This window comes from Oncorhynchus masou, chromosome 7 (genome assembly GCF_036934945.1).
Source record: "Oncorhynchus masou masou isolate Uvic2021 chromosome 7, UVic_Omas_1.1, whole genome shotgun sequence".
NCBI lineage: Eukaryota > Metazoa > Chordata > Actinopteri > Salmoniformes > Salmonidae > Oncorhynchus > Oncorhynchus masou.
This window is the reverse complement of record NC_088218.1, coordinates 280,736-292,790: the sequence shown is the minus strand read 5'-3', so window position 1 is coordinate 292,790 and position 12,055 is coordinate 280,736. Positions and strand designations below refer to the sequence as shown.

At 50.4% G+C, this 12,055-nt stretch overlaps 1 protein-coding gene across 1 annotated transcript in view; it reads right to left on the bottom strand.

The window, feature by feature from the left end:
- Positions 1-5,207: 5,207 nt before the first annotated feature.
- The window catches only part of LOC135542908 (general transcription and DNA repair factor IIH helicase subunit XPB-like), an 83,698-nt gene continuing 76,850 nt past the window's right edge, over positions 5,208-12,055 (bottom strand). Inside the window, exons 15-16 of the mRNA XM_064970051.1 lie at positions 7,969-8,115; positions 5,208-5,675 (exon numbers count right to left, since the gene is read on the bottom strand). Coding sequence (XP_064826123.1) covers positions 5,535-5,675; positions 7,969-8,115 — 288 coding nt within the window. The 3' untranslated portion in view covers positions 5,208-5,534. The remainder of the gene's footprint in view (positions 5,676-7,968; positions 8,116-12,055) is intronic.

Genomic DNA, 12,055 nt, shown 5'->3' with positions numbered 1-12,055 from the left:
TATATTTGCATTCTTGTAGTCGTTAACATCCTAGTTATTTTGGATGTTTTGTATCTTTTCATTCTATTTTATTGTTGTCGGTTCCAGTCCCCTGTTTTCCTCCTGTCGTATCCCTCCTGGGGAATGAACGTTGAAACAGCATCTTCTGGCAGGGGATCTTCTCCAGTTTAATCTCGGACTCAACAGGATTACAGTCCATACGACTCTTTGAACTTTCCCCACATCCTCTGGGGGTTTTCATTACATCCCAGCTTGACCCGAGGAAGAGCACACGTTGCTATGGGTAACAGCTCATTCGGATCCCGGTGAAGTAATTAGCTCAACTAAACACGGATCTGGATTGAATTTTTTTTTTTTTCGCAATCCAATTTGGGTTCGTGGTAGGATCCAGGTTTTTAACTGGGTGTCCTGAGGATGATGTCTGTGCCTGCTGCAGGGGAGGGGAGGGAGGGGGAGGGTAGAGGGGGGGGGGGTAGAGGGTAGGGGGAGAGGGTAGGGGGAGAGGGTAGGGTAGGGTACATGGGAGGGTAGGGTAGAGGGTAGGGGGAGAGTAGAGGGTAGGGTACATGGGAGGGTAGGGTAGAGGGTAGGGGGAGAGTAGAGGGTAGGGTACATGGGAGGGTAGGGTAGAGGGTAGGGTAGAGGGTAGGGGGAGAGGGTAGGGTAGAGGGTAGGGGGAGAGTAGAGGGTAGGGTACATGGGAGGGTAGGGTAGAGGGTAGGGGTAGGGTAGAGGGTAGGGTAGAGGGTAGGGTAGAGGGTAGGGGGAGAGTAGAGGGAGGGTAGTGGGTAGGGTAGGGTAGAGGCAGGGTAGAGGGTAGGGGGAGAGTAGAGGGAGGGTAGAGGGTAGGGTAGGGTAGGGGTAGGGTAGAGGGTAGGGTAGGGTAGAGGGTAGGGGGGAGAGTAGAGGTAGGGTAGAGGGTAGGATAGAGGGGGGTTAGTGTAGAGGGTAGGGTAGAGAGTAGGGGGAGAGTAGAGGGTAGGGTACATGGGAGGGTAGGGTAGAGGGTAGGGTAGAGGGTAGGGTAGGGGTAGGGTAGAGGGTAGGGTAGAGGGTAGGGTAGAGGGTAGGGGGAGAGTAGAGGGAGGGTAGTGGGTAGGGTAGGGTAGAGGCAGGGTAGAGGGTAGGGGGAGAGTAGAGGGAGGGTAGAGGGTAGGGTAGAGGGTAGGGTAGAGGGTAGGGTAGAGGGTAGGGTAGGGTAGAGGGTAGGGTAGAGGGTAGGGTAGAGGGTAGGGGGTAGGGTAGAGGGTAGGGTAGAGGGTAGAGGGTAGAGGGTAGAGGGTAGAGGGTAGGGTAGAGGGTAGGATAGAGGGGGGTTAGGGTAGAGGGTAGGGTAGAGGGTAGGGTAGGGTAGAGGGTAGGGTAGAGGGTAGGGTAGAGGGTAGGGTAGAGGGTAGGGTAGAGGGTAGGATAGAGGGGGGTTAGGGTAGAGGGTAGGGTAGAGGGTAGAGGGTAGGGTAGAGGGTAGGGTAGAAGGTAGGGTAGAGGGTAGGGTAGAGGGTAGGGTAGAGGGTAGGGTAGAGGGTAGAGGGAGGGTAGAGGGTAGGGTAGAGGGTAGAGGGTAGGGTAGAGGGTAGGGTAGAGGGTAGGGTAGAGGGTAGGGGGTAGGGTAGAGGGTAGGGTAGAGGGTAGGGGGTAGGGTAGGGTAGAGGGTAGAGGGTAGGGGGTAGGGTAGAGGGTAGGGGTAGGGTAGAGGGTAGGGTAGAGGGTAGAGGGTAGGGTAGAGGGTAGAGGGTAGGGTAGAGGGTAGGGTAGAGGGTAGGGTAGAGGGTAGGGTAGAGGGTAGAGGGTAGGGTAGAGGGTAGAGGTAGGGTAGGGTAGAGGGTAGGGTAGAGGGTAGGGTAGAGGGTAGGGGGTAGGGTAGAGGGTAGGGTAGAGGGTAGGGTAGAGGGTAGAGGGTAGGGTAGAGGGTAGGGTAAGGGTAGGGTAGAGGGTAGGGTAGGGGGTAGGGTAGAGGGTAGGGTAGAGGGTAGGGTGTAGAGGGTAGAGGGTAGGGTAGAGGGTAGGGTAGAGGGTAGGGTAGAGGGTAGGGTAGAGGGTAGAGGGTAGAGGGTAGGGTAGAGGGTAGGGTAGAGGGTAGGGTAGAGGGTAGAGGTAGGGTAGGGTAGAGGGTAGGGTAGGGGTAGAGGGTAGGGTAGAGGGTAGGGTAGAGGGTAGGGGGTAGGGTAGAGGGTAGGGTAGAGGGTAGAGGGTAGGGTAGAGGGTAGGGTAGAGGGTAGGGTAGAGGGTAGTGGGTAGGGTAGAGGGTAGGGTAGAGGGTAGGGTAGAGGGTAGAGGGTAGGGTAGAGGGTAGGGTAGAGGGTAGAGGGTAGGGTAGAGGGTAGAGGGTAGGGTAGAGGGTAGGGTAGAGGGTAGAGGGTAGGGTAGAGGGTAGGGTAGAGGGTAGAGGGTAGGTTAGAGGGTAGGGTAGAGGGTAGGGGGTAGGGTAGAGGGTAGGGTAGAGGGTAGGGTAGAGGGTAGGGTAGAGGGTAGGGTAGAGGGTAGGGTAGAGGGTAGAGGGTAGAGGTAGGGTAGGGGGTAGGGTAGAGGGTAGGGTAGAGGGTAGGCTAGAGGGTAGGGGGTAGGGTAGAGGGTAGGGTAGAGGGTAGGGTAGAGGGTAGAGGGTAGAGGGTAGGGTAGAGGGTAGGGTAGAGGGTAGGGTAGAGGGTAGGGGGTAGGGTAGAGGGTAGGGTAGAGGGTAGAGGGTAGGGTAGAGGGTAGAGGGTAGGGTAGAGGGTAGAGGGTAGGGTAGAGGGTAGGGTAGGGTAGAGGGTAGAGGGTAGGGTAGAGGGTAGAGGGTAGGGTAGAGGGTAGGGTAGAGGGTAGGGTAGAGGGTAGAGGGTAGGGTAGGGGTAGGGTAGAGGGTAGGGTAGAGGGTAGGGTAGAGGGTAGAGGGTAGGGTAGAGGGTAGAGGGTAGGGTAGAGGGTAGAGGGTAGGGTAGAGGGTAGGGTAGAGGGTAGGGTAGAGGGTAGGGTAGAGGGTAGGGTAGAGGGTAGGGGGTAGGGTAGAGGGTAGGGTAGAGGGTAGGGTAGAGGGTAGAGGGTAGGGTAGAGGGTAGGGTAGGGGTAGGGTGAGGGTAGAGGGTGGGGGTGAGGGTAGGGTAGAGGGTAGGGTAGAGGGTAGAGGGTAGGGTAGAGGGTAGAGGGTAGGGTAGATGGTAGGGTAGAGGTAGGGTAGAGGGTAGGGTAGGGGTAGGGTAGGGAGGGTAGGGTAGGGAGGGGGGGGTAGGGTAGAGGGTAGGGGTAGGGTAGAGGGTAGGGTAGAGGGTAGAGGGTAGGGTAGAGGGTAGGGTAGAGGGTAGAGGGTAGGGTAGAGGGTAGGGTAGAGGGTAGGGTAGAGGGTAGGGTAGAGGGTAGAGGTAGGGTAGGGTAGAGGGTAGAGGGTAGGGTAGAGGGTAGGCTAGAGGGTAGGGGGTAGGGTAGAGGGTAGGGTAGAGGGTAGGGTAGAGGGTAGAGGGTAGGGTAGAGGGTAGAGGGTAGGGTAGAGGGTAGAGGGTAGGGTAGAGGGTAGGGTAGAGGGTAGGGTAGAGGGTAGGGTAGAGGGTAGAGGGTAGGGTAGAGGGTAGAGGGTAGGGTAGAGGGTAGGGTAGAGGGTAGGGTAGAGGGTAGAGGGTAGAGGGTAGAGGGTAGGGTAGAGGGTAGGGTAGAGGGTAGAGGGTAGGGTAGAGGGTAGGGTAGAGGGTAGAGGGTAGAGGGTAGGGTAGAGGGTAGAGGGTAGGGTAGAGGGTAGGGGGTAGGGTAGAGGGTAGAGGGTAGAGGGTAGGGGGGGGTAGAGGGTAGGGTAGAGGGTAGGGTAGAGGGTAGGGTAGGGGTAGGGTAGAGGGTAGAGGGTAGGGTAGAGGGTAGAGGGTAGGGGTAGGGTAGAGGGTGGGGTAGGGTAGAGGGTAGGGTAGAGGGTAGAGGGTAGGGGTAGAGGGTAGGGTAGATGGTAGGGTAGAGGGTAGGGAGGGTAGGGGGTAGGGTAGAGGGTAGGGGGTAGGGTAGAGGGTAGAGGGTAGGGTAGAGGGTAGGGTAGAGGGTAGGGTAGAGGGTAGGGGGTAGGGTAGAGGGTAGGGTAGAGGGTAGGGTAGAGGGTAGAGGGTAGAGGGTAGGGTAGAGGGTAGGGTAGAGGGTAGGGTAGAGGGTAGAGGTAGGGTAGGGTAGGGTAGAGGGTAGGGTAGAGGGTAGAGGGTAGGGTAGAGGGTAGGGTAGAGGGTAGGGGGTAGGGTAGAGGGTAGGGTAGAGGGTAGGGTAGAGGGTAGAGGGTAGGGTAGAGGGTAGGGTAGAGGGTAGGGGGTAGGGTAGAGGGTAGGGTAGAGGGTAGGGTAGAGGGTAGAGGGTAGAGGGTAGGGTAGAGGGTAGAGGGTAGGGTAGAGGGTAGGGTAGAGGGTAGAGGGTAGAGGGTAGGGTGGGGTAGAGGGTAGGGTAGAGGGTAGGGTAGAGGGTAGGGTAGAGGGTAGGGTAGAGGGTAGGGGTAGGGTAGGGTAGGGTAGGGGTAGGGTAGAGGGTAGGGTAGAGGGTAGGGTAGAGGGTAGAGGGTAGGGTAGAGGGTAGGGTAGAGGGTAGGGTAGAGGGTAGAGGTAGAGGGTAGGGTAGAGGGTAGAGGGTAGGGAGGGTAGAGGGTAGGGTAGAGGGTAGGGTAGAGGGTAGAGGTAGAGGGTAGGGTAGAGGGTAGCGGGTAGGGTAGAGGGTAGGGTAGAGGGTAGGGTAGAGGGGAGGGTAGGGTAGAGGGTAGGGGAGAGGGTAGAGGGTAGAGGGTAGAGGGTAGGGTAGAGGGTAGGGTAGGGGTAGGGTAGAGGGTAGGGTAGAGGGTAGGGTAGAGGGTAGAGGGTAGGGTAGAGGGTAGGGGGTAGGGTAGAGGGTAGGGTAGAGGGTAGGGTAGAGGGTAGGGTAGAGGGTAGAGGGTAGGGTAGAGGGTAGGGTAGAGGGGTAGAGGGTAGGGTAGAGGGTAGAGGGTAGGGTAGAGGGTAGGGTAGGGTAGGGGGTAGAGTAGAGGGTAGGGTAGAGGGTAGAGGGTAGGGTAGAGGGTAGAGGGTAGGGTAGAGGGTAGAGGGTAGAGGGTAGAGGGAGGGTAGAGGGTAGAGGGAGGGTAGAGGGTAGAGGGTAGAGGGTAGAGGGTAGGGTAGAGGGTAGAGGGTAGAGGGTAGGGTAGGGTAGAGGGTAGAGGGTAGGGTAGGGGCGTGACAGCGTTTGGATCACACTTGGTTGAGACACTGATTCTGCAAACACTAAATAAATATACAAACTAATCCCAAAAATTCCCGTTTTATTTCAAAAAGCATTTCATGGCAACAATGTCAAGACAAAAACAGAAACACATGAATGAAATATGAGAAAGATAAAAGATCACATTTAGTATCCCTCTCTGAAGAACTAAAAGCCCTAGAACTGAGGTGATGGTGGCGTTGCAGAACCGGGTTCTCTCTGAAACACACAGGGAACACGTTCCTCCTACCAGGGTCTATAGCGGTTACCTCTCGCCAGACCTGAGCCGAGGAATCCCTTCCACAACACCCCGGCAGCATCCCACAGTAACGCCGTGTTCCCTATATAGCGCAGCAGATTAGAGCAGAGACCTACGGGCCCTTCCTGAAGCGCTTGAAGAGCGGGTGGATGTTGTTACCCAGGTGGGCCCGGCTGCCTCGAGAGCGATACTCCATGTAGACAGAATCATCAGCACCAGACATGGAGCTCATGGTACCTGGCCTCCGTTGGAACTGGAGAGAGAGAGAGAGAGAGAGAGGTTAGAATATAGAACTGGAGAGGGAGAGAGGTTAGAATATAGAACTGGAGGGGAGAGAGAGAGAGAGAGAGAGAGAGAGAGAGAGAGAGAGAGTAGAATATAGAACTGGAGGGGAGAGAGGTTAGAATATAGAACTGGAGGGAGAGAGGCTAGAATATAGAACTTGAGAGAGAGAGGTTAGAATATAGAACTGGAGGGGAGAGAGGTTAGAATATAGAACTGGAGAGGAGAGAGAGGTTAGAATATAGAACTGGAGGGGAGAGAGAGAGAGAGGTTAGAATATAGAACTGTAGAGAGAGAGGTTAGAATATAGAACTGGAGGGGAGAGAGAGAGAGAGGTTAGAATATAGAACTGGAGGGGAGAGAGGTTAGAATATAGAACTGGAGAGAGAGAGAGGTTAGAATATAGAACTGGAGAGAGAGAGAGGCTAGAATATAGAACTTGAGAGAGAGAGGTTAGAATATAGAACTGGAGGGAGAGAGAGAGAGGTTAGAATATAGAACTGGAGGGGAGAGAGGTTAGAATATAGAACTGGAGAGAGAGGTTAAAATATAGAACTGGAGAGAGAGAGGTTAGAATATAGAACTGGAGGGGAGAGAGAGGTTAGAATATATAACTGTAGAGAGAGAGAGAGGTTAGAATATAGAATTGGAGGGGAAAGAGAGTTTAGAATATAGAACTGGAGAGAGAGAGAGGTTAGAATATAGAACTTGAGAGAGAGAGGTTAGAATATAGAACTGGAGGGGAGGGAGGTTAGAATATAGAACTGGAGAGAGAGAGGTTAGAATATAGAACTGGAGAGAGAGAGAGGTTAGAATATAGAACTGGAGAGAGAGAGAGGTTAGAATATAGAACTTGAGGGGAGAGAGAGAGAGAGGTTAGAATATAGAACTGGAGGGGAGAGAGGGAGAGGTTAGAACTGGAGAGAGAGAGGTTAGAATATAGAACTGGAGGGGAGAGAGGTTAGAATATAGAACTGGGGGGAGAGAGGTTAGAATATAGAACTGGAGAGAGAGGTTAGAATATAGAACTGGAGGGGAGAGAGGTTAGAATATAGAACTGGAGGGGAGAGAGGTTAAAATATAGAACTGTAGAGAGAGAGAGAGGTTAGAATATAGAACTGGAGGGGAGAGAGAGGTTAGAATATAGAACTGGAGGGGAGAGAGAGGTTAGAATATAGAACTAGAGGGGAGAGAGGTTAGAATATAGAACTGGAGAGAGAGGTTAGAATATAGAACTGGAGAGAGAGAGAGGTTAGAATATAGAACTGGAGAGAGAGAGAGGCTAGAATATAGAACTGTAGAGAGAGAGAGAGGTTAGAATATAGAACTGGAGGGGAGAGAGAGGTTAGAATATAGAACTGTAGAGAGAGAGAGGTTAGAATATAGAACTGGAGGGGAAAGAGAGGTTAGAATATAGAACTGGAGGGGAGAGAGAGGTTAGAATATAGAACTGGAGGGGAGAGAGAGGTTAGAATATAGAACTGGAGGGGAGAGAGAGGTTAGAATATAGAACTGGAGGGGAGAGAGAGGTTAGAATATAGAACTGGAGAGAGAGGTTAGAATATAGAACTGGAGGGGAGAGAGGTTAGAATATAGAACTGGAGGGGAGAGAGAGGTTAGAATATAGAACTGGAGAGAGAGAGAGGTTAGAATATAGAACTGGAGGGGAGAGAGAGGTTAGAATATAGAACTGGAGAGAGAGAGAGGTTAGAATATAGAACTGGAGGGGAAAGAGAGTTTAGAATATAGAACTGGAGGGGAAAGAGAGGTTAGAATATAGAACTGGAGGGGAAAGAGAGTTTAGAATATAGAACTGGAGAGAGAGAGAGGTTAGAATATAGAACTGGAGGGGAAAGAGAGTTTAGAATATAGAACTGGAGGGGAAAGAGAGGTTAGAATATAGAACTGGAGGGGAGAGAGAGGTTAGAATATAGAACTGGAGGGGAGAGAGTTTATAATATAGAACTGGAGGGGAGAGAGAGGTTAGAATATAGAACTGGAGGGGAGAGAGAGGTTAGAATATAGAACTGGAGGGGAGAGAGAGGTTAGAATATAGAACTGGAGGGGAGAGAGAGGTTATAATATAGAACTGGAGGGGAAAGAGTGTTTATAAGGTTTTAAAGGTTTTAAATGCCTGACTTCAGAACTTGACAGACCAGATGCGTTTCCCATGCTGGACAGACAGAAGTCAAACTAGAACGGATGTCCACATTTCATTGATTGATTGATTGATTGATTGATTGACAAGAGGTGTGTATACATACCATTGGCCGTCCATTCTCTCCGATGACCACTTCCTCCTCTGCGTCGAGGTCTGTAGCCGCCAGAACCTTCTGGAGCAGCTGATACTGCTCCTCTCTGGAGGAGAACATCAGATTATCCTCCTCCATCCCCGCCATTTTAGTGATGACCTGGTGGAGAGGAGGAGATTAGGGAGGAGGAGGAGAGAGAGAGAGAGGGGGAAGGACACATAGATTAGATCAGTGCCTAATTTGAGCCGGAGCAAACTAGAGCACTCTTTCCCCCAACTCTGTGATCAGGTCAAACTAAAAATACTTTTTTCTTGAAAGTATGTTCCGGAACCTCAGAGCTCCAATGTTCACGGAACCTCAGAGCTCCAATGTTCCGGAACCTCAGAGCTCCAATGTTCCGGAACCTCAGAGCTACAATGTTCCCAGAACTTCAGAGCTACAATGTTCCCAGAACTTCAGAGCTCCAATGTTCCGGAACCTCAGAGCTCCAATGTTCCCAGAACCTCAGAGCTCCAATGTTCCCAGAACCTCAGAGCTCCAATGTTCCGGAACCTCAGAGCTCCAATGTTCCCAGAACCTCAGAGCTCCAATGTTCCCAGAACTTCAGAGCTCCAATGTTCCGGAACCTCAGAGCTCCAATGTTCCGGAACCTCAGAGCTCCAATGTTCCGGAACCTCAGAACTCCAATGTTCCCGGAACCTCAGAGCTCCAATGTTCCCGAACCTCAGAGCTCCAATGTTCCCGAACCTCAGAGCTACAATGTTCCCGAACCTCAGAGCTACAATGTTCCCGGAACCTCAGAGCTACAATGTTCCCGGAACCTCAGAGCTCCAATGTTCCGGAACCTCAGAGCTCCAATGTTCCGGAACCTCAGAGCTCCAATGTTCCAGAACCTCAGAGCTCCAATGTTCCCGGAACCTCAGAGCTCCAATGTTCCCGGAACCTCAGAGCTCCAATGTTCCCGGAACCTCAGAGCTCCAATGTTCCGGAACCTCAGAGCTCCAATGTTCCGGAACCTCAGAGCTCCAATGTTCCAGAACCTCAGAGCTCCACAGGTCATTCAGTATCTGCCATTTACATGTGATCAGGACAGAGAGCAGGGTTGTATGAGAAGGGGGTGGGGGTTGGGGGTGGGAGGGGGGCAGAGAAAATGGGAGGGAGAGCAAGACCATGGGATCCCTGAGTCCTTCTGAAAAAAAATAGAACTATAGTTGGATAAATGTAAGTAAACTTAGATATTTAAATATATCTATCTCAAACAGACAGATTTATAACAGCGATAAATATATCTCAAACGGACAGATTTATAACAACTATAAATATATCTCAAACGGACAGATTTATAACAGCGATAAATATATCTCCATCTCAAACTGACAGATTTATAACAACTATAAATATATCTCAAACGGACAGATTTATAACAGCGATAAATATATCTCCATCTCAAACTGACAGATTTATAACAACTATAAATATATCTCAAACGGACAGATTTTTAATGGGGATGTTTTTAAATTATGCTCATTAGATGGCGCTGACTTTTGGGATTAATACCAAAATCTCCAACTATCCCTTTAAAAGCATGTCTCCCCCCCCCCAAAAAAAAAAAAAAAAAAAGATCAACGGACCTCTGGTCACTTGGTACTGTAAGGTTAGTATTGTATAATAACGGACCTCTGGTGTCTTGGTACTGTAGGGTTAGTATTGTATAGTAACGGACCTCTGGTCTCTTGGTACTGTAGGGTTAGTATTGTATAATAACGGACCTCTGGTGTCTTGGTACTGTAGGGTTAGTATTGTATAGTAACGGACCTCTGGTCTCTTGGTACTGTAGGGTTAGTATTGTATAGTAACGGACCTCTTGGTGCTGTAGGGTTAGTATTGTATAGTAACGGACCTCTTGGTACTGTAGGGTTAGTATTGTATAGTAACGGACCTTGAAGCTGTATCCCTGGTCCACTAGGAACCTCTGTCTCTTGGTGCTGTAGGGTTAGTATTGTATCGTAACGGACCTTGAAGCTGTATCCCTGGTCCACTAGGAACCTCTGTCTCTTGGTGCTGTAGGGTTAGTATTGTATAGTAACGGACCTCTTGGTACTGTAGGGTTAGTATTGTATAGTAACGGACCTCTTGGTACTGTAGGGTTAGTATTGTATCGTAACGGACCTTGAAGCTGTATCCCTGGTCCACTAGGAACCTCTGTCTCTTGGTGCTGTAGGGTTAGTATTGTATAGTAACGGACCTTGAAGCTGTATCCCTGGTCCACTAGGAACCTCTGTCTCTTGGTACTGTAGGGTTAGTATTGTATCGTAACGGACCTTGAAGCTGTATCCCTGGTCCACTAGGAACCTCTGTCTCTTGGTGCTGTAGGGTTAGTATTGTATCGTAACGGACCTTGAAGCTGTATCCCTGGTCCACTAGGAACCTCTGTCTCTTGGTGCTGTAGGGTTAGTATTGTATAGTAACGGACCTTGAAGCTGTATCCCTGGTCCACTAGGAACCTCTGTCTCTTGGTACTGTAGGGTTAGTATTGTATCGTAACGGACCTTGAAGCTGTATCCCTGGTCCACTAGGAACCTCTGTCTCTTGGTACTGTAGGGTTAGTATTGTATAGTAACGGACCTCTTGGTACTGTAGGGTTAGTATTGTATCGTAACGGACCTTGAAGCTGTATCCCTGGTCCACTAGGAACCTCTGTCTCTTGGTGCTGTAGGGTTAGTATTGTATAGTAACGGACCTCTGGTCTCTTGGTGCTGTAGGGTTAGTATTGTATAGTAACGGACCTCTTGGTACGTGGGGGTTAGTATTGTATAGTAACGGACCTTGAAGCTGTATCCCTGGTCCACTAGGAACCTCTGTCTCTTGGTGCTGTAGGGTTATTATTGTATAGTAACGGACCTCTTGGTACTGTAGGGTTAGTATTGTATAGTAACGGACCTTGAAGCTGTATCCCTGGTCCACTAGGAACCTCTGTCTCTTGGTACTGTAGGGTTAGTATTGTATAGTAACGGACCTTGAAGCTGTATCCCTGGTCCACTAGGAACCTCTGTCTCTTGGTGCTGTAGGGTTAGTATTGTATAGTAACGGACCTCTTGGTGCTGTAGGGTTAGTATTGTATAGTAACGGACCTTGAAGCTGTATCCCTGGTCCACTAGGAACCTCTGTCTCTTGGTACTGTAGGGTTAGTATTGTATCGTAACGGACCTTGAAGCTGTATCCCTGGTCCACTAGGAACCTCTGTCTCTTGGTACTGTAGGGTTAGTATAGTAACGGACCTTGAAGCTGTATCCCTGGTCCACTAGGAACCTCTGTCTCTTGGTACTGTAGGGTTAGTATAGTAACGGACCTTGAAGCTGTATCCCTGGTCCACTAGGAACCTCTGTCTCTTGGTGCTGTAGGGTTAGTATTGTATTGTAACGGACCTTGAAGCTGTATCCCTGGTCCACTAGGAACCTCTGTCTCTTGGTACTGTAGGGTTAGTATTGTATAGTAACGGACCTTGAAGCTGTATCCCTGGTCCACTAGGAACCTCTGTCTCTTGGTGCTGTAGGGTTAGTATTGTATAGTAACGGACCTTGAAGCTGTATCCCTGGTCCACTAGGAACCTCTGTCTCTTGGTGCTGTAGGGTTAGTATAGTAACGGACCTCTTGGTACTGTAGGGTTAGTATTGTATAGTAACGGACCTCTTGGTACTGTAGGGTTAGTATTGTATAGTAACAGACCTCTTGGTACTGTAGGGTTAGTATTGTATAGTAACGGACCTCTTGGTACTGTAGGGTTAGTATTGTATAGTAACGGACCTCTTGGTGCTGTAGGGTTAGTATTGTATAGTAACGGACCTTGAAGCTGTATCCCTGGTCCACTAGGAACCTCTGTCTCTTGGTGCTGTAGGGTTAGTATTGTATAGTAACGGACCTTGAAGCTGTATCCCTGGTCCACTAGGAACCTCTGTCTCTTGGTGCTGTAGGGTTAGTATTGTATAGTAACGGACCTTGAAGCTGTATCCCTGGTCCACTAGGAACCTCTGTCTCTTGGTGCTGTAGGGTTAGTATTGTATAGTAACGGACCTTGAAGCTGTATCCCTGGTCCACTAGG